This window comes from Carassius auratus, unplaced genomic scaffold, assembly GCF_003368295.1.
Source record: "Carassius auratus strain Wakin unplaced genomic scaffold, ASM336829v1 scaf_tig00020715, whole genome shotgun sequence".
In the NCBI taxonomy this organism is placed as follows: domain Eukaryota; kingdom Metazoa; phylum Chordata; class Actinopteri; order Cypriniformes; family Cyprinidae; genus Carassius; species Carassius auratus.
In genome coordinates this window covers 58,465-77,137 of record NW_020525049.1, presented here as the reverse complement: position 1 = coordinate 77,137, position 18,673 = coordinate 58,465, and the positions used below count along the sequence as shown (strand labels likewise).

At 36.7% G+C, this 18,673-nt stretch overlaps 1 protein-coding gene across 1 annotated transcript; it reads right to left on the bottom strand.

The window, feature by feature from the left end:
- Positions 1 to 1,180: 1,180 nt before the first annotated feature.
- Positions 1,181 to 17,439, bottom strand: LOC113076563 (uncharacterized). Its single transcript, XM_026249262.1, has 16 exons — positions 17,132 to 17,439; positions 16,528 to 16,845; positions 15,444 to 15,782; positions 15,083 to 15,208; positions 14,442 to 14,471; positions 13,855 to 13,884; positions 13,278 to 13,307; positions 13,016 to 13,039; positions 7,861 to 7,887; positions 7,315 to 7,344; positions 7,067 to 7,096; positions 5,272 to 5,295; positions 5,035 to 5,064; positions 4,737 to 4,775; positions 3,768 to 3,938; positions 1,181 to 1,644 (listed from the first exon to the last, which is right to left on the bottom strand). Exons 1-16 carry the CDS (start codon positions 17,172 to 17,174, stop codon positions 1,595 to 1,597), a joined length of 1,341 nt encoding a protein of 446 aa, XP_026105047.1. The 5' UTR covers positions 17,175 to 17,439; the 3' UTR covers positions 1,181 to 1,594.
- Between the last annotated feature and the right edge of the window lie 1,234 nt (positions 17,440 to 18,673).

Here is an 18,673-nt window from a genome sequence, read left to right as displayed (position 1 = left end):
ATTGTAAATGTTTGATAGAATTGGCTGGAAGACCTGCCAAGAGAGCATTGCAATAGTCCAGCCTGGACAGAACAAGAGCTTGAACAAGGAGTTCCAGCATGTTCCGAAAGAAAGGGCTTGATCTTCTTGATGTTGAATAAAGTAAATCTGCAGGATCGGACAGTTTTAGCAATGTGGTCAGAATACATAAAAAAGAAGAAGTTTAAATGTAGTCTTTACTCAGTAAAGTAGGCTTGTTCAGCAACCACTTGTCTCAACAGGAACTCCATTTCAGTGCAAGACACAGTTAAGCCTCAATTTGCTTTATTTATTTATTACATAGAATCATATGTTTTTGAAGACCTCATTAACCCATTTAAACAATCGTACCAATGGCCAACACAACAAACATAACCCTTAAAGAATTCTCCCAAAATTAAAAAAAATCTCCCAAACTAAAAAAGAAGGAAAAAAATCCCAAATTGCAGCTTATAAATCAAGAAGAGTTCGTCTGAAGTTCAAATTCAGTTCACATTTATAATTTTACATTTAAATATTATTAAAGAATGGATGAACAGGGGCCAGATATAAGAAACATTTTTTAAAATAAATTTCTTCTGAGCTGTTATTTTCTTCTGGTAATTCTTACCGTAATCTGTTGATTTGATGTGTTTTTCATTGCGTTAATTAGTGAATTTTCAACAAGAACCTTTTATTGAATAAGACAGACTAATTATCATCTTAAGGAAAAAAAGTTCTTCAAAGCATATTTAACTTAATTTTTCGAGAATTGCTTTTAGGAACATTCTTATGAACTTCTGTGAAATCCAGGCTTTAGTCTCAACATCTAGTTATGAGATAACAAGTATCAAAGTTTGATTTCAATCTTCACTATGTTTTCAATCTTTGACATGGCCTTACTTGCCAAACATAAAATGACTTTTATTTTTTCACAGAGAGAAATTATGTTAAAAGGGCATGTAGTGTAGTTAACAGGTATGTAGTGTAGCATTAATACAACGGTAGCACTTTATTTTACAGTCCTGTTCCTCATGTACATACTATGTACTTATTATAGTAATTACAATAACTATGTAATAACTAGGTACTAACCCTGAACCTACCCCTAAACCTAACCCTACCCCATGTAGTTACCTTGTATTACCAGAACTTTCTAAGATAAATACACTGTAAGTAAACTATAGTGTGAAGGCACCCAACTCCATTGCTTAGCTGTGATATCTCAGTATTTTTCTCATGCATGCAAAAAGAGAAGAGCTAAACATTAGTCTTACCATGTAGAATGGATGCGCTACATATAAATTGTAATGTGGAGCTATTCAGTCTTTAAGAACAAAAATAATGCACAGATGCAGATAACGTGAACTCATGCATTAACTCAGCAGCTCATAAGATTGTAGTGTTTATATTGTTACTAGTGTCTTAGTTTGTACACATGCACTTTGTCTTGGTCTTGCATTAATCAGTTGTTCCACAAGGTGGCAACACCGGCCCTGTCTGCTGTTTCATAGTAGAAAATAAAACCAAAGAGATGGAACAACAACAAAATAATAGTTAATGTCTGTACCATTAAACTGAACTCTTCTTCCGTTGCTCATTCACTAATGACAGATGTTTCTTCATTCACTCCTTTTCCTGTTGATTCTAAAAGGAAACAGAGTCGATCAGAGATTTTAAAGAGAGATCTTGAGATCAAGTCTGAAGACATTTCTATAAAATCTTAATGAATGTCAATAATTTACCATGAAATTACCATACAAAATAAAAATGTACAAAAAAATTTCAATAACACATTTACATTAGCACTTCTGACTCCTTTTAAGATTAAGATTTAAGTTAAGTCTTGTTTGAGCATGTGCACTTTTCTCACAAATTAACATTATGTTTACAGTACCTTCCAAAATGAAAATTTAAAAGTAAAGTTCACAATGAACTTTTGAGGTATTAATAGATTTTCAACTTGCCCATTCCTCACAGGACAAACACACTTTCATTTTGTTAGATATATGATCTGATCATAGTGTAATATATATGTGTCCCCCAAGGCCACTGATGTTATGGATAAACACGCTTTATTTTTTATTTTTTTTGCAATAACATTTCTCCCAAACAGGCATTGGTGGGTGGAGTTAATGTAAACTGCCTCTGCCAGCAAGATGGGATATTTGCACTTCTTTTCTATCATTTTTAGAGCTGCTTTACTGCAGAATTGAATATTATTTCCCTGTTTATCACTGTACAGCTGGACATTTGGAATTCTATAAATAGAAGAGACGGTAGGGATGGGTACCGAAACGCGGTATTGAAATGGCCCCGGGGCTAAATTATGAAAGACCGTAGTATCAGTAAGATCTGACGGTATCGGTTCTGCTTTCGGTACTGGAGGGAAAAAATTTAATGTACTATGTATTTTTGCTTAATAATGTTATCGTGCACATTTTATCTCACCAAACATTTCTAATGTGCGATCATATTAAGACGTTTGTCTGTGAGATCTGAGAGATCTCTCATGCGCGCTGCGGAGGCTGTCTGTCTGTCTCACACACACACACACACCACAACGAGCGTGGTGCACGCACAGACAGTATGAAAACTCCCGCTTAATAATAAAGAGTGACGATGGCGAAGAGATTTGCTTAATAATGTTATCGTGCACATTTTATTTTACCAAACATTTCTTAATATTATTAAGACGTTTGTCTGTGAAATCTGCGAGATCTCTCATGCGCGCCGCAGAAGCTGTCTGTCAGTCACACACACACACAACAAGAACGAGCGCGGCGCACACACACGCATAAGGGGCCGTTCACATATCTCGTCTTTTGCGCGCTCAAGTTCGTTATTTCAAATGTAGGAGCACGGTATGCGCGTTCATAATGGAAGCGACGCGGTCGCGACGCGCACGCAGTGCAACGAGCTTGTTATTTCCAGGCGCGTCCGCACCGCATCGAGTTAAAAACATCTCAACTTTTCAGAATGCCGCAAGCGCACCGCGGGTCATGTAACTTCCTCACCTTTTCCGTAACAACTTTGAAAGCTCAGCCAAGATGAAGGAACAGCTGATAGCTGTATGTGGATTTTTTTATTAATTTAGTAGCAGTGCTACTGCAAGCAGTTTTTAGTGCTGCAAATCCATTTATTCATTTCTGAAATTTCCGCATTTTCATGGAGAAAGCGGGTCATGGTTGCTCAGCAACGGCAGACTCCTCAGGAGTGCAAGTGTCCGAAGGCTTTGGGGGGGGGAAATCAGAAAGTGGCGCGCCTAGCGTTTTCCACGCGTTTTAAAACGCGATATGTGAACGGCCCCTTACAGTACGAAAACTCCTGCTTAATACAAAGAGTGTCGATGGCGGAGACAGCAATACGTTCCAAAGTGTGGTTATACTTCACTAGAGTTGATGCAGACAATGCTGGTTGTCATAAGTGCAACAACATTTTTGCATGTAAGGGTGGAAACACAAGCAATCTGTCAAGGCATCTTTCAAAAGTGCATTATGTGCAGACAGAGAAATGCAAAGTTTTCGACTGCCTAACACAACACAAAGTAACACAACACAAAGTACCGATAAGAATACAGTTAAAGTACTGGACCGTTAAGCAGTATCGGTAAGAGTAGTAATACCGTTAAAACCTTAACGATACCCATCCCTAGCAGACGGTGGATAAAGATGAAGCTTTCTAAAGTGCAAGTGTACGCTAGTGTATAAATGAAGAAACAATTGTTACATTAAAATATTAAATGGAAAGAACTGCAGTATGTTCAGTACCAGTGTTACGGAGTACAAGGCTCTTGCCCTGTCCGTCTCTGATTATCCCATCAGCATCAGGTGGCCCTCCAATCACTTGACTTAAAGCAGTATGTTCAACAAAAATTAACTGTTCCCTTTCATCTTTCTCCATCTCTGATCTTGTTGCATCTTCTTTTGTGACATCAGTACCTGGAAACACACATACTGTCAGGTGAAGAGCCTGTTCTTCTTCTGTATTCTATGTGAAGATACAATGCTGTAAAAAAGGCATCATAAAATACATGGTATGCGTTTTCGTTTTGTATGGTTTCATTCATTGTTTTTTTTTTATTAATTTAATATTCTAATCTTATCAGTTAACAGTTGTCAGGTGGGGAAATGAGCATCCCCAAGCTATTCACATCAGATATGTGTTTGATTCACCTGTTTTTTTTTATTAGCATTAGCATGCCGATCTTGAATAAACAACCTATGTTTCTATGTTCATGCTCAAAAGTTTGTCTATGTGAGACATCACTAGCAATTCCACAGGTTTAACTCACACATTTAAATAAATGGTCCGGAATAATGTATCATAGTAAAAGTATCATTTAAGTACACTAATGAATACAGCTATAACTAACCTTTTTTTTTTTTTTTTGGTAATCGAGTAATCATTTGAATTTTTTTTTTTTTTAATAATTTTCAGACAATTTAAGCAAACAATAGATTTCAAAATGACTTAAAATAATAGCAATATTGCAATAATAATGGTTTCAGATAATGTCCAAATCAAATAATCATATGGTTTTATCTAACAAAATAGGACAAATACATAATGTAATAAAACAATATAATCATAACTTATGTAACATTATGTATTATATCAAATGCCTGCAAAGGGCTGTAATGATCTGACTACTGTTTTTACACTTTACACAGCACGGTCTAATTCTTGTTTAACTTCTCTTATTTAACTCATTTTGCTGTATCAGTTGTAATACTTACGTGTTTCCTGTTCAGAGATCTCCCCTTTCTTTGTCAAAGCTGCACACAGAAACACAGAATTAGTGAGTGATCAGATGAACAAAAACATCGAGAAGATGCTGTATGACTCTTAATGTGCTTCTAATCATCACTTCATCATCTGCATGACTTCAACATCCACAGCACTTATTGGTTAATGTTAATTTACATACATTTTAAAATCAGTTGATGCATCACATCCATGACATTTTTATAATCAGGGCTACATTAACTCTATACTTTAGCATTTTTCTCTCGTTGTATCAGATGCAATACTTACACATTTGCTTGAGTCGTTCAGAGATCTGGGCTTCATGTGACAGCAGCACATAGAAAAAGAAACAAGATGATAATGAGCGAATTAACAGTTGAATTTCTCTGACCTTAATATTATTATAATTTTTTTACAGAAACAGTAAATGCCTAAGCATTTTCACATATACTGTACATGGACAGCTATATTGTAAATTGTAGCACAAAAGCTAATTTGTCTCTGTATATCAGTTTTAATACTTACACAATTTTTTTTCACAGTCCTTCGCTTGATGTCACAGCAGCAGATAGAAACAGAAAAATTAGGAGATTTGAAGTGAATGAACATAACAGAAACACTAAGAAGATACTGTCCGATTCTTCAAGTGCTTCTAAAAATCACTTGATTATGTAAATAACTTTGTGAATTATACTGTAATGTTTTGTCTGAACATTAGTTTAAAAGCATCATTAATGTGATTTAAAGGGGACATGAGTAATCCAATTATCCTCGAACTTTTGACATAATACAGGTCTTTGTACCATTAAAGGACTTGTTCACCCAAAAATGAAAATGATATTGCTTTACACATGCTTATAGGTTATTAAAACCAATTCTTTTACATCATTAAAACTTGTAAATATGCCTCCCTTTCTATAAGTGTATCTGTTTCACACTCTTGCTATTCTAGAGTAACCTCTTCATTGCTTAAACACTAACAGATATCTGTAATTAATATACCATGTAAATACAACATATTAATGGATGTATAATGCAAGACTAGGCAAGAAAATATTGTTGGATGAGGCTTTCCAAGATATTAAGGAGAATATAGCAGCTGTTATGAGGTAAACAGAAGAGATACATTGAATGCAGTCTCTGTAGAAGATTTCTATTGCTTAAAATATAAATTAATCAAATATAATAAATGTGAATATAGCCATTTATACATCAAGTTAATCTACTGCTATAAGCATGTATCTGCCTGTGTGTCGAGGGCTGCATGAATGGAATGTACAGACATTCCGTTTATTGCAAACAGCAAACATAATGGGCCTCTTCCTTTAACGTTATATTAATTGTGACCTCCAGTCTGCTTGCAGGAAGCCAAGAAAAGATAAAGAACGACAAAATGTAGGAACACGCCTTGAAGGAAATCCTGTGTAAAAGTACAAAGTCTATCCCCCCAGACTTGAAGAGTGATTCTTTATAGAAATGGCAGGAGCCACCAAACCTCCTGAACACTTGTGACACAGGACTGAAGAATGTGCATCATTTTGGGGATTCATTGTTAGAGGAGCACAAAGATAAAATGAGTAGGCTAGCAGCAGATGAAGAGAAGAAGAACCTTGGCCTGATGTTGGATTGAACTTGGACTCAACAGGTTCCTTATGAAGACCACGGTCATCAATCAAAATGCAGTTCAACTCATTCTAGCATCTACTCAGTCAAAAGAAACAAAGCTGTGGCTGAAGCAATTGCAGTGTGGAAAGTTTTAGCTGAAAAAACAGCAACAGTGGCAAAAAGGAAAATGGAACTAATTGTAATCACCGAGACGTCAACAATGAACGTTCACTTTGACGCATGCATCCTGTTTTAACAGCTTGTTTGTGTCTCTGTAGACATAAAAAAAGATCCCAACATCAGGAACAAGTAAATGGTAAATTTTCAATGACATCCTGGATTGCATCGAAGGATTATGCTTCTTCTGTCCATTTTGATTCGTAAATGAGCCAGTGTTATGGAGAGCTTGTAAGAAACTCCGTTGAAAGATGAAGCAGCAGCTGCATCACAAGCCGTGAGTTAACAATTTAATCAATTTTTTATGGAAATTGTGGTTTTGTAACACTTATGCAATAGTGAGGGACACATTTTCCAATGCAATGACATTAACCAGTATATTGACCAGTATATTAATGTCATGCAGCTCAATACTCAATACCATGCTAAATCAAAAAAAAAAAAAAAAAAAAAAAAAAAAAAACGATATTGTATATTTATTTGCTATTGTAGCACAATATATCTCATTTTCTTCTACTGCTTCAGCTGTAGTACTTACACATCTGCTTTAGTTGTTCAGATATATCCACTTCACGTCACAGTAGCATATAGACAAAGAGAAATGAGGATATAAATTAGGTTATCAGATAAACATGACAGAAACTACTGGACCATCAAACATTTCATGTATGATTGCACTAAATCAAACACAAGCAGAATTAATAGTAAAATATAATGAAATATTATATATTTAAACTGTAGAACAATAAAGTTTATTTTTCTGTCTGTATGAGCTTTAAAACTTACACATTTCCTTTAGATTTTCAGAGATCTTCACTTTATGTCACAGCAGCACATAGAAACAGAAATGAGGAAATTATAAGTGAAAGAACAGATAAAAATGCTTCTTATAACCACTTCATCATCTGTATGATTTTATATTTATGATCAGTAACAATTACAGCATGGTTTCTCAACTCTGTTTCTCGAAACCTACTCTCCTGCTCAAACCCTGATCAAACTTACATGCCTGTAGCTTTCTAGTAATCCTGAAGACCTTGATTAGATTGTTCAGGTGTGTTGTATTAGATTAGATCAATACTGATAGATTGAAGGACAGAGTTCAGAAACCCTGAATTACGGTAAAGGTGTATGTGTAAACATAAGTTGAAGCCATCATTAATGTAAATGAATGTGAACAGTACTTCCACAGCATTTACCATGTCATGTTAATTTATATTTAGAACATTTATAATATATAATTACTTATGATGAAAAATCATCTTATACATTTAGACTACTGTGGCACAATAAAACTTATTTTTCTCTGGTTATATCAGCTGTAATACTTACATGTTTGATGGTGTTCAGATATCTCAGCTTCATGTGTCACAGCAGTACATAGAAACAAATGAACATGAAGATAATGTGATCCTTTGGTACTTCAATAATCACTTAATCATGTAAATAACTTTATTAATAAAACAGTATGTCACATCTTGACTTATAGTAATGTTGTATGTTAACCGGCTAGTTTCTTATTGAACTATGACTAAAAATAAATAAATAATAATAACATATTAAAAATAAAGTGCACTTTAAAAACCAGATACACTTAATAAAAAATCAAAAATATATAATAATAATTGGAATATTGAAAAAAAAGTGAAATGTTGGACATAGTTTTGGGGGTATCGCATTGCAGTAACAACTTACATTTCGATTAGTTTTTATTAAAAAATGTAACTTGTGAAGTAATGCAATCAGAGTTATTTTACCAATTTTATCCGCATTAAGAACAAATGCAAATGTGAAAAATTTGATCCCGAAGGGCTCTCTTCGAGGAGGGAGCCTTCGCCAGCATTCAGCCGAGGAAGAAAGGCAACTGCAATCGTGGGGTTTGCAGGTGGATCTGTTACAGGGAATGGAGACAGTTGAGTCCCTATCTCCTTCCTCATCTGCCAGATCCGGCGCCCAATCCCTGGGTTCAGAAGGACGCTCTGCAGTTTCTTCCCCCCAGGGAGAGGGATTGACACTTTCTGTTTCGGTTCCGAGCATGATCTGGTTATGGAACAAATATTAAATACCCTATTAAGGACGGAGGCCATCAAGACAGGCAATCCAGGTTTTAAAGCCGTTATTTCATAGTTCCAAAGAAGGATGGGGAGTTGCGTCCAATAATAGATCTGTGTCAGTTAAATCAATCAGTTATGAGGCTGAAGTTCAAAATGATCAGCATCAAACATTTTGTATCTCAAATCAGGTCAGAGGACTGGTTTGTCATGATAGATCTCAACAACGCATACTTCCATGTCAAATTCTTCCACAACACAGGAAGTTTCTGAGGCATGCTTTCGGGGGTGAAGCATACCAATAGAGTATTTCCGTTCGGCCTTGCACAATCACCCCACACGTTTATGAAGTGTGTAGATGTGACTCTGGTTCCGCTGCGACTGCAGGGCATCCTCATACTAAATTATATAGATAATTGGTTGATTTGAGCTTAATCAGAACATCAGAGCGACCTACATGGGGGAGCTGGGTTTGAGACTGAACAGCAAGAAAAGTGTTGTGACACAAAATAAAGGAATAAGGTCAATTTTAGATGTTTAAATCAATTCAAACATTTCTAATAATGCAGTGATAATTGTTTTGTTAAGGTTATTTACATGTGTCTATATTATTTGTTTTGTGGATGGGAAAAGGGGATATATTGAGTTGGAATATGAGGGACTTTTATTCTAAAAGGCCCAGCTGAAGGAAGAAAGGGGGTGGCCATTTTGGGTTTTTTAAGGGGTGATGGCACACGGAGTTTTAGAGGAGCTTGGAGAGGCGGGCAAACAAACATGCTGGAAAGCGGCTTGCTCTGACGAGGGCCAGTGCCAATGGTTGCAAGATATATCGGGACAGTGTTTGAAGGAATACATGGATTGAGGAACTGAGGCCTAAATCTCAATGTACAAGGATGTTTTCTCGGAATGGGGTCATTTGTGGATCATTTTTCCCTTTTCCTGGAACCTTGTAGGTGGGGTCTAGAGATCCTTAAGAAGAGAACATGGGTGAGACTGAACCAGTTTTTTTGTCCTCTTTTACTCCTTCCTTTTCGTGGGGATTATAATATCATTTTTGGATTATTGCTTTGTTGTGAACTCTGATTGATGGAATTTGGATATCTGCACCTTGATAAGACTCTTGGACTGATATGCCTTTTTGGATTCAAATCAATCAGGTAGCTCTCATTGTAGTGCTTAGTGGGCTGTAAGGTTTAACAATGTTTCTGGAAGAATATATGTTGAGTAATACATTCTTTGATCATCAGAAGTATTATGGTTTGCACATCATTTATTGAATTTATTGTGATTAAACTGTTTATATCAAGATTAACCCAAAAAATTATTATTTGTTAACAATTGGACTTAAAGTAAGACAGGTTTAATTTGTTACAGTGTACTTTCTCCATTACAGAGGACCACTTATCTAGGCGTAGTGTGGAATTTGACCACGATGCAGGCACGTCTGTCCCTTGCTCGTATCGAGTCGATCAGTCAAAAGAGTCAGAGAAAGGCCAGTCACTCACTGTCAATCAGTTTCAAAGATTGTTGGGTCTGATGGTAGCTGCGTCCAACGTGATACATTTAGGCCTGCTGTACATGAGATCCCTACAGTGGTGGCTCAAGACCAAGACATTTTCCCAGAGGGGGAAATCACTTCGAAATATTAAGGTCACACATTGATGCCTCTGTGCCTTAGACGATGTGAATCAGGGCCCGGTGCTGGGAGCTCCATGTCGCCATGTAATGCTAGTGATGGACATGTCCCTCACCGGCTGGAGTGCGGTAATGAGTGGCCACCCTGCCAACGGTCTGTGGAGTGGTCGCCATCTGACATGGCATATCAATTGTCTAGAGATGCTAGCTGTGAATTGAGCATTAAAATATTTACTTCCAGACCTGAGAAGTCACCATGTGTTGGTGCGCACCGAAAACATCAACCACCAAGGAGGTCTGCATTCCTGATCCCTGTACAAGCTGGCGCACTAGATCCTTGTGTGGTCCCAGGACAAACTCCTCTCACTCAGAGCAGTACATATTTCTAGCAATCTCAATGTAGGAGCAGACAAACTGTCCAGACAGGGGCCGAGGCCCGGGGAATGGAAGCTTAAGCCAGAGGTGGTAAAGCAGATATGGAGAGTTTTGGCAAAGCTCAGGTAGACCTCTTTGTGACTCAAGAGACATCGCAAATGTCCCCTCTGGTTCTTTCTAGTTCATCCAGCTCCTCTGGGACTGGAAGCTATGGTACAGATGGGCCGAGGCTTCATCTGTATGTTTTTCCCCCGATCGCTCTGATCCCGGGAGTTCTAGCGAGAAAATGCTGGAACGGGGGCGTCTTCTATCTATTCTCCATGGGAGATTCCGATCAGGAAAGATCTACTTTCACAGGTGCAGGGCATGATAATTCAACATCGACCAGAGTTATGAAAACTGTGGGTGTGGCCCCGGAGAGAGTCATAGCATCCAGTCTCTCAACCGAGGTGGCTGAGACCATCCTCCAATCCAGAGCTCCCTCAATGAAGAAACTGTACACCCAGAGGTGGAAACTCTTCACCTCGTGGTGCAGAGATCACCAGCTTGACCCTGTTAACTGCCCAGTCTGTACAGTTCTGGAGTTTCTGCAAGCCAGGTTATCTACACGGTTAACACACTCCACCTTAAAAGTTTACGTGGTGGCCATTGTGGCCAAGCATGTCCCCTTAGGTGGCCAGATAGTGGGTAGACACCCCCTAGTGACACATTTCCTAAACGGTGCCCCTGTGGTCTCCAGTGCGCTCCCATGTTCCCCCCTGGGACTTGGTTGTGGTATTAGAGGCTATCTGTAAAGCACCATTCGAGCCGATTCAAGATATATCAGATTGACATTTGACCCTTAAGACTGCCTTCCTGCTGGTTATTACTTCTCTAAAGAGAGATGGAGAACTCCAGGCCCTCTCAGTGGCCCCTACTTACCTCAACTTTGTGCCCAGCATGGCCAAAGTGTTTTTATACCATCGAGTGTGTTATGTTCCAAAAGTTCCCTCTGTCACACCACAACCTATAGTGCTGCAGGCCTTTTGCTCTCCTCCCTTTCAGAAGCCCAACCAGGAAAAGGTTTATTGTATGTGTCCAGTTTGAGCACTGGACACATACATTCACAGAGCTGCCCTGTGGAGAAAGTCGGACCACTTGCTTGTGTACTATGGTCCCCCCAAGTGGGGCTTTCCTGCATCTAAGGAGACCCTTACTCATTGGATAGTTGAGGCTATCAACCTATGAATCCTCTGGCCTCCCCTCGACGATGGGAGTCAAGGCTTATTCTACACAGGGTATGGCGGCCTCTAAGGCCTTTCGTAGCAAGTCTGTCCATGCTGGACATCTGCAATGCTGCGAGGTGGTCCACACCCACTCCTTTGTTAGATTTTATGATCTAGATATGCGAGCCACTCCCGTCTCTTCTGTTCTATCGCCTTAGCTGTGCCCTTCGGATACATGATACACAAAAGGCAGGGATTTGGAAGTCTGGCAGCGTGGGCACCTCGTTTTCCATAGCATTTCAACGCAGCTGGAGTTCCTGAAGAGGAACGTCTCAAGGTTACGCATGTAACCATGATTCCTCAAGGGAACGAGATGCTGCCTCTCGATGCCATACTCCCGGCATCCCTGCCAGTGCTTGCTTCTCTACTCGAAGCTGATGCCAGCTGTGCGGCAAGTACTTTTATAACTTCCTGGTCATTATGTCACCCTGCCTGTGATGTCATGCCCTTCCATTGGACAGATTGCACATGATATTATGAGTCGCTCACCCAAAAGGCAATCCCCATAGGGTTTCAACACAGCATCTCATTCCCTTGAGGAACAATGGTTACATGCATAACCTTGAGACTTTTTATGTTTTCTACGCAATGAGAGAATTAAATTAACTGCCAATGAAAAAAAAAAAAAAAACACGCAACTAGAAAACTAGAAAGCGCTTTTACATTTGCCAAAATAGATATCTGTATATTAAAAAAAGAAAATCAATGCAAAAATAATGTAACAATTTTTCATAAAATGTAACAAAGTAATGTAATCAGTTACTTTTTTAGAGAGTAATGCAATATAGTAACATTACTTTTAAAAATAACTTTCACTGGACACTTCAAGCACTCATTCACAGCTTTAACTACATAGCAGAGGGGAGGGGCTATTCAACTCTGATTACTAAAAACAAAATTAATCTAAAAATAGTGTATAAGTACATAGTGTAAATTGTAGCACATGGCACTCCAGTCTGTTACTGTAGCAACATTTAACCACCCTAAACATAACATTGAACAAAGTAACGTGAATGGTCAGAGTAAAAATATAAATTTTCTCTTCTAAATGTAGTGACATTAATGTAAACAAAATATACTGTTACCAACTTTGTTGTCATTGTACATTTAAGAACTATTTTTGCACAATAAAACTCTTGTTGTATCAGTTTTAATACTTACACAATTCTTTTTCACAGTCCTCCGCTTCATGTAACCGCAGCAATAGAAACAGATTGTTAAAACTGTATTAACCAACTAAAACAAATGTCTTAATCATTGTTAGATAATGTTAGCAAATGCATTACCGAAAATTAACTATAAGGTCTTTATTGTTAATTGTCAATTATAATACTTATCACATAACAAGTAAATATTCTTTTATATATTTTATACTTCAGTTAAGTGTCACATCTATGATGTTTTTTTATTAAATTCAACTTACTCATTTGCTTTAGTTGTGTGGAGATCTCGGCTTCACGTCACAGCAGCACATAGAAACAGAAATGAGGAGATCATAAGGGAACAGATAAACAGATAAACATCGGAAACACTGAGAATAATGTGATTCGTCATATTCTTCTATTAATATTTTCATCATCTGCATGACTTTTTTATTAATAATCAGTCATTTTGCCTCTGAGCTACAATAATAGGTCTGTAAAAATATCTAAATACTTATTCAGATGCAGGTTTTGAAAATAAATAAATAGCCTAAAAGTTTGAATCAAATAACATTGACTGAATAAAATTTAACTATAGCAAGTCTCCTGTCCTGTCTAATTCTTCCCGATTTTGTCAATTTTATCAAAAAATTCAAACTATTAATGTAATTCTGATGTTCTTTAATGTGTCAAGACAGACTGCAGTGAGACGCACAAGTGAACCGATCATCTCTGCCTCTTTACTACTAGTTATAGTACAAAATAAACATGCATTAACACCAGAAGTTATTTAAAAAAAACTGATATGTATAACTCAATAATATGTAGTTTTTGTTCAGTTTTAGATGCAATACTTACACATTAGCTTTAGTTTTCCAGAGATCACCGCTTCATGTCACAGCAAAACAAAGAAATAGAAACAAAGATGGATAACAAATAAATGTATTTGTAAGTCACACACCAGATAAAACTCAAGATAACAGAGCAAAGGACTATGACTTTATGTCAACTGCTGCTGAAATTATCTATTTCTGTGAGCTTCAATAGTACAACACAACAGACAGTGAAAATTATTAATGCTCAACGCCTAATAATACAAAAAGACAATCAAACACAGATCTAAATGTAGTTGTTGGAAATTCAGTAGTTTAAACAAATATTCAGAATTTAATTCAAAGATATCACTGTCATACAGCTCAATACTGGACAAGCACACAATTCATTAACTATTACACTAAATCAAATAGAAGGAGAACATTTATAATATAAAACTACTGACAATGAACTTTAGGCACTAATATGAACCTTTCATGTATCAGTATGGAAAGATTAGGTATAAAAATGTACCTTCTGAAAAAGTATCGCCCCCCTAACAACTTCTGTACCTTTTTTTTTCTGAATGTACACACATTCACTTTTCTGGCTCTATCAACTGTAATACTTACATGTTTCATTTAGTGTTTCAGAGATTTTTGCTTCATGTCACAGGAGCACATAGACAGAGAAATTAAGAGATTATATGTTAATGAACAGATGAAAAAGACAGAAACACTGAGATACAAATAAATCAAATTACTAAACATGTCAATATTTAATCGCCATCTTCTTCCAAACTTGTATGGCTAGATATCAAAGAGTAGGGGTGTAACTGTACGTGTATAGTGTACCATACAAATCACAGGAAAATTCCAAATGGAAATGATCTTCTCTATCACCTTGGGGTGGAGACTAGTTAGGAGTGACTCCAAACTAGTCTCCACTCCAAGGTGATAGGGATGATCACTTCCATTTGAAGTTTGCCCGTGAAACGTACTGTACACGATACATGATACACATACCATTACACCCCTATTAAAGAGTCTTCATGCAGTTCTTTTCCATGCAGTGAAAGTAGACATTCAGAAAGATCAAAAATTATATTTGAGACACCAGAAATGTACAATAAATCTCCATATGACTTGTGAACTAGTTAAGTCGTACTACTATGAAAGCTAAATGTGCAGTTTGTGAAATTTAACATTTATATCTACTGTCAGGCAACATAGTTCATTTTTCTCTTTCTTGCTGTATCATCTGTAATACTTACACTTTTGATTATTTAGTTCAGTTTTCTTGCGGCGATTAAAAAAAACACCAACAGCTGCAGTTAGCAGCAGAAGACCAACAACACCAACAATAATCACTGCTACAACACCTCCAGACAGACCTGGTTCTGTAATGATAAACAGAGACAGTCATTAATGTGATTGTGTGTCTGATATATAACTAACACTGTTATATGTTTTGAGTTCTGAAAGTTAGTGTATAATGTATTTATACACTGAAGCTTTTCTATTTTAAAGGAAGGTTGAATTTTCTTGTGGTCTGATCCTTCAAAATCACAACATCTGAATTATTCACAGACAGCTGATAAACAATCATTACTTCAAAAGTCTTGAGTTACTCACCACTGACAGTAACAGTGAATCTCTTGTATGAAGTCTGTTTGTTGCTGCTGATCTTCACTTTATATTCTCCAGAGTCTGTGGTTCTGGTGTTTGTGATGGTCAGAGATCCAGTCTGATCCAGCTTCAGTCTGTCTCTGAATCTCTCATCAGTTTCATCATATAATGATGAGCTCTTGGCCTCTATATCAGCTTTAGCTATGAGTTTTTCTTCATCTCCAAACCTCCACACTATCAGCTCATCTCCTTGTATTTGAGGAACATGAAGAGTGACAGGATCTCCCTCCGTCACTGACATGAGCTTCAATTCAGTTTCAGCCCCAGCAATAACAGATGGAGACTCTACAGGTGTCACAGACACAAGATAAATATACTGAACACTGTTACTGGCACTAATATGAAGGTTTACAGTCAATTAGTTCATATTATGGTTACTACATAAGGCATTTGCAGATTAATAAAAGTCAAAGTAAAAATAGGGTCAGTCTGAAAAGAAGAACAGTTACAGCTGGATTACTAATTGAGTAGGACATGAGGCATCTAATTTTATATGACAAAGGAACTTTTTTGTGTTCAAAAGATAGAATTACAATCTCTTCTCTATACATCAAGCCAAGCAAACTCACTTTTAATGGTTTCAATAATGTTGCTGAAGAAATGAAACTCAAAATATATGTCTGTGTACTGTATCAATGTAAGCCCCTCTGTATAAAAGTTCTTTCTAGCACTTTTCATCGTGCTGTCAGTCACATGATCACCTGCAGCTCAATCGCACCTGTGATGATATTCAGAACAACAGCAGTTTGAATCCTTTTAATTAAAGGGATAGTTTAATTTAGATTTGTCTGTGCATGTTTTTTTTTTTTATTCTCATAGATTCTGTTACCATTGCCATCTATTGATTGATTCATAATTTAATCACATACATCTTGGATGCACTGGGGGTAAGCAGATAAACATCTAATTTTAATTTATGGGTGAACTATCGCTTTTAGAGTAATGCATAAAAATAAATTTGAAAACATCTAATAATTGAAAAATAAATATTAATAATAATTAATAATAATAATAATAATAATATCCTCACCATAGACAGTAACCCTGAACATAATATATGAGGTTCCGCTGTTGTGGCTGACTTCAGCTTTATAAAGTCCAGAGTGATTGGTTCTGACGTTTGTGATGGTGAGAGATCCAGTCTGATCCAGCTGGAGTCTGTCTCTGAATACTTCATAATCTTCATATATGATATCATTTCCATCAATCTGAGCAATGGTGGAACCTTTCTCTCCAAACCTCCACAGTAGCAGGACCATTCCTTGTATTTTAGAAAGATCAGGGTACAGAGTGACAGAATCTCCCTCCATCACTGACTTCACTTCATCTGTTTCGATATAATACACTCCTGCAGAACAAACAGAAACGTTTCTTCTTTTTTTTTTAGTGATTAAAAGATGTTGAAGATTTATACATGATCAATCAGACTTGTGTTAATAACAATGCTGGTCTCTCAATTCCATTGTTAAACAACTTTTTGTAGCAAACCCATGTTTAATGTGTAAAATTGTGTACCAAATTGTAACTATATTTTAACTATAGTAACTATATTTATTTATTTATTTATTGTACCATTGCTACAGTTTGCGATTTCCGGAATGAAAGCGAAAGTATTATAAAAATAGCGAACTTACCACACATAAGCAAAATCAGAAAGATTTTATAAGTGCTCTTCATATTGTTTAAGATTCCAGCTAATTCTGATTTCGATGCAGGGATATTATCAATTGTATTAAACTCGTTTGTTTCAACCACAACCACGCGTCATCGCGAATTGTTAACAACTTAAGGCCAGCAGAAAGATTTAGGCTATTATCGAGTGGGAGTAATTAATGTACATTATTCTTTATACTGATTAAACAATAAAAAAAAAGACAACAACAAAGACGAGCAAACAAGCGACGAAGGTGGGATGGTCTTCTTCGATTATTTGTTGGGGTTTAACATCCAAAAGCGTTTCCATTACCGCCACCTCTCGGTTTCTGTCTGCTCCTATTGGTTCTAACTCCCAGCAAACACATTTAAAGCAATAATAATAATAATCCGCTCTAAACAGGCAACAAAAATGGGATAAGGAGGTAAAAGGTAGACATATGTATAAAATTCAAAATAAAGTTGTGGTTGAGAGAAATAAGTATATAAATACGAAAAATAAATACGGAAGCAAAAAGGAAGATACTATAATAGGGGAGAGCGGGGTCGAAAGTAACGTGGGACGAAAAAAAAACTGTTTTCGAGTAGAAAAAGTACATTATTGAAGCGGTATTTTTTTCAAATTAGTCGTGTTGTTTTTCTTGTTACATGTGTAACAGTAATGATCAATCTACAGGTTATTTAGTGCTTTAACACATCCTAAAGTTTGCATTTTATTTTCAGTATAAAATTAAAGCTGCAGTAGGGAACTTTTGACGATCTAGCGGTTAATAAACAGAACTGCTTGCGTTTTGCGGAAGAACATCGTAGCCGGAACTACTTCTCTCTGTTTGTGTCTATGAAGAATCACAAAGGTACTGGGTTACTCCACCGCAGGGCTGGACTGGGACAAAAAATCAGCCCTGGACTTTATCCAGACCGGCCCACTATGCATGTAAACTTGCGCACACGCACACACACACACATACTACATGTCTATACATACATTAATCTGCATGTAAAATTACTGATTAGAATGTATTACTATTAAAATAATAAACAAAGGAAAAATGCAAATTATTTTATCAGGCTTTATTTTAAATATCTAAAGGTCTTAATTTATGTGCTTCTTATTATTCTAATAGAAATATTAATGCTTAGGGTACACAATTTCTGCTGTAACTATATTTCATGTGCTGCAACATAACACTTGTTTTTTTCTTTATATTAATTTACACAAATTACCTCTGACCTGTATAGTAGGCTAGTATTAAGACCACTGATCTACAGTAAACATGATTTATAAAGACCACTGATCTACAATAAAATAAAAGAGTAATTAAGACAAAGAACGTTGTTGGCCTTTAAAAATCCTTGAAATAGACTGGTGGGAAGTCGTGGCCTGAAGTTTTTTTTTTCTGTGCTATGGTTGTTTATATAGTATAGGTGGGAAGTCGTGGCCTAATCGTTAGATAGTCGGACTGGCAATCGGAAGGTTGCGAGTTCGAGTCCCGGGCCGGCAGGAATTGTGGGTGGGGGGAGGT

What these genes read in the sequence shown, in the direction of transcription:
- LOC113076563 (XM_026249262.1), bottom strand. Translation starts at nt 17,174, where the DNA reads ATGAAGAGCACTTATAAAATCTTTCTGATTTTGCTTATGTGTG. An exon ending in TCTGATTTTGCTTATGTGTG is followed by an intron (nt 16,846 to 17,131) that starts GTAAGTTCGCTA and finishes TTTGTTCTGCAG; the next exon opens with GAGTGTATTATATCGAAACA. An exon ending in GGACTGTGAAAAAGAATTGT is followed by an intron (nt 7,888 to 13,015) that starts GTAAGTATTAAA and finishes TGACACATGAAG; the next exon opens with CTGAGATATCTGAACACCAT.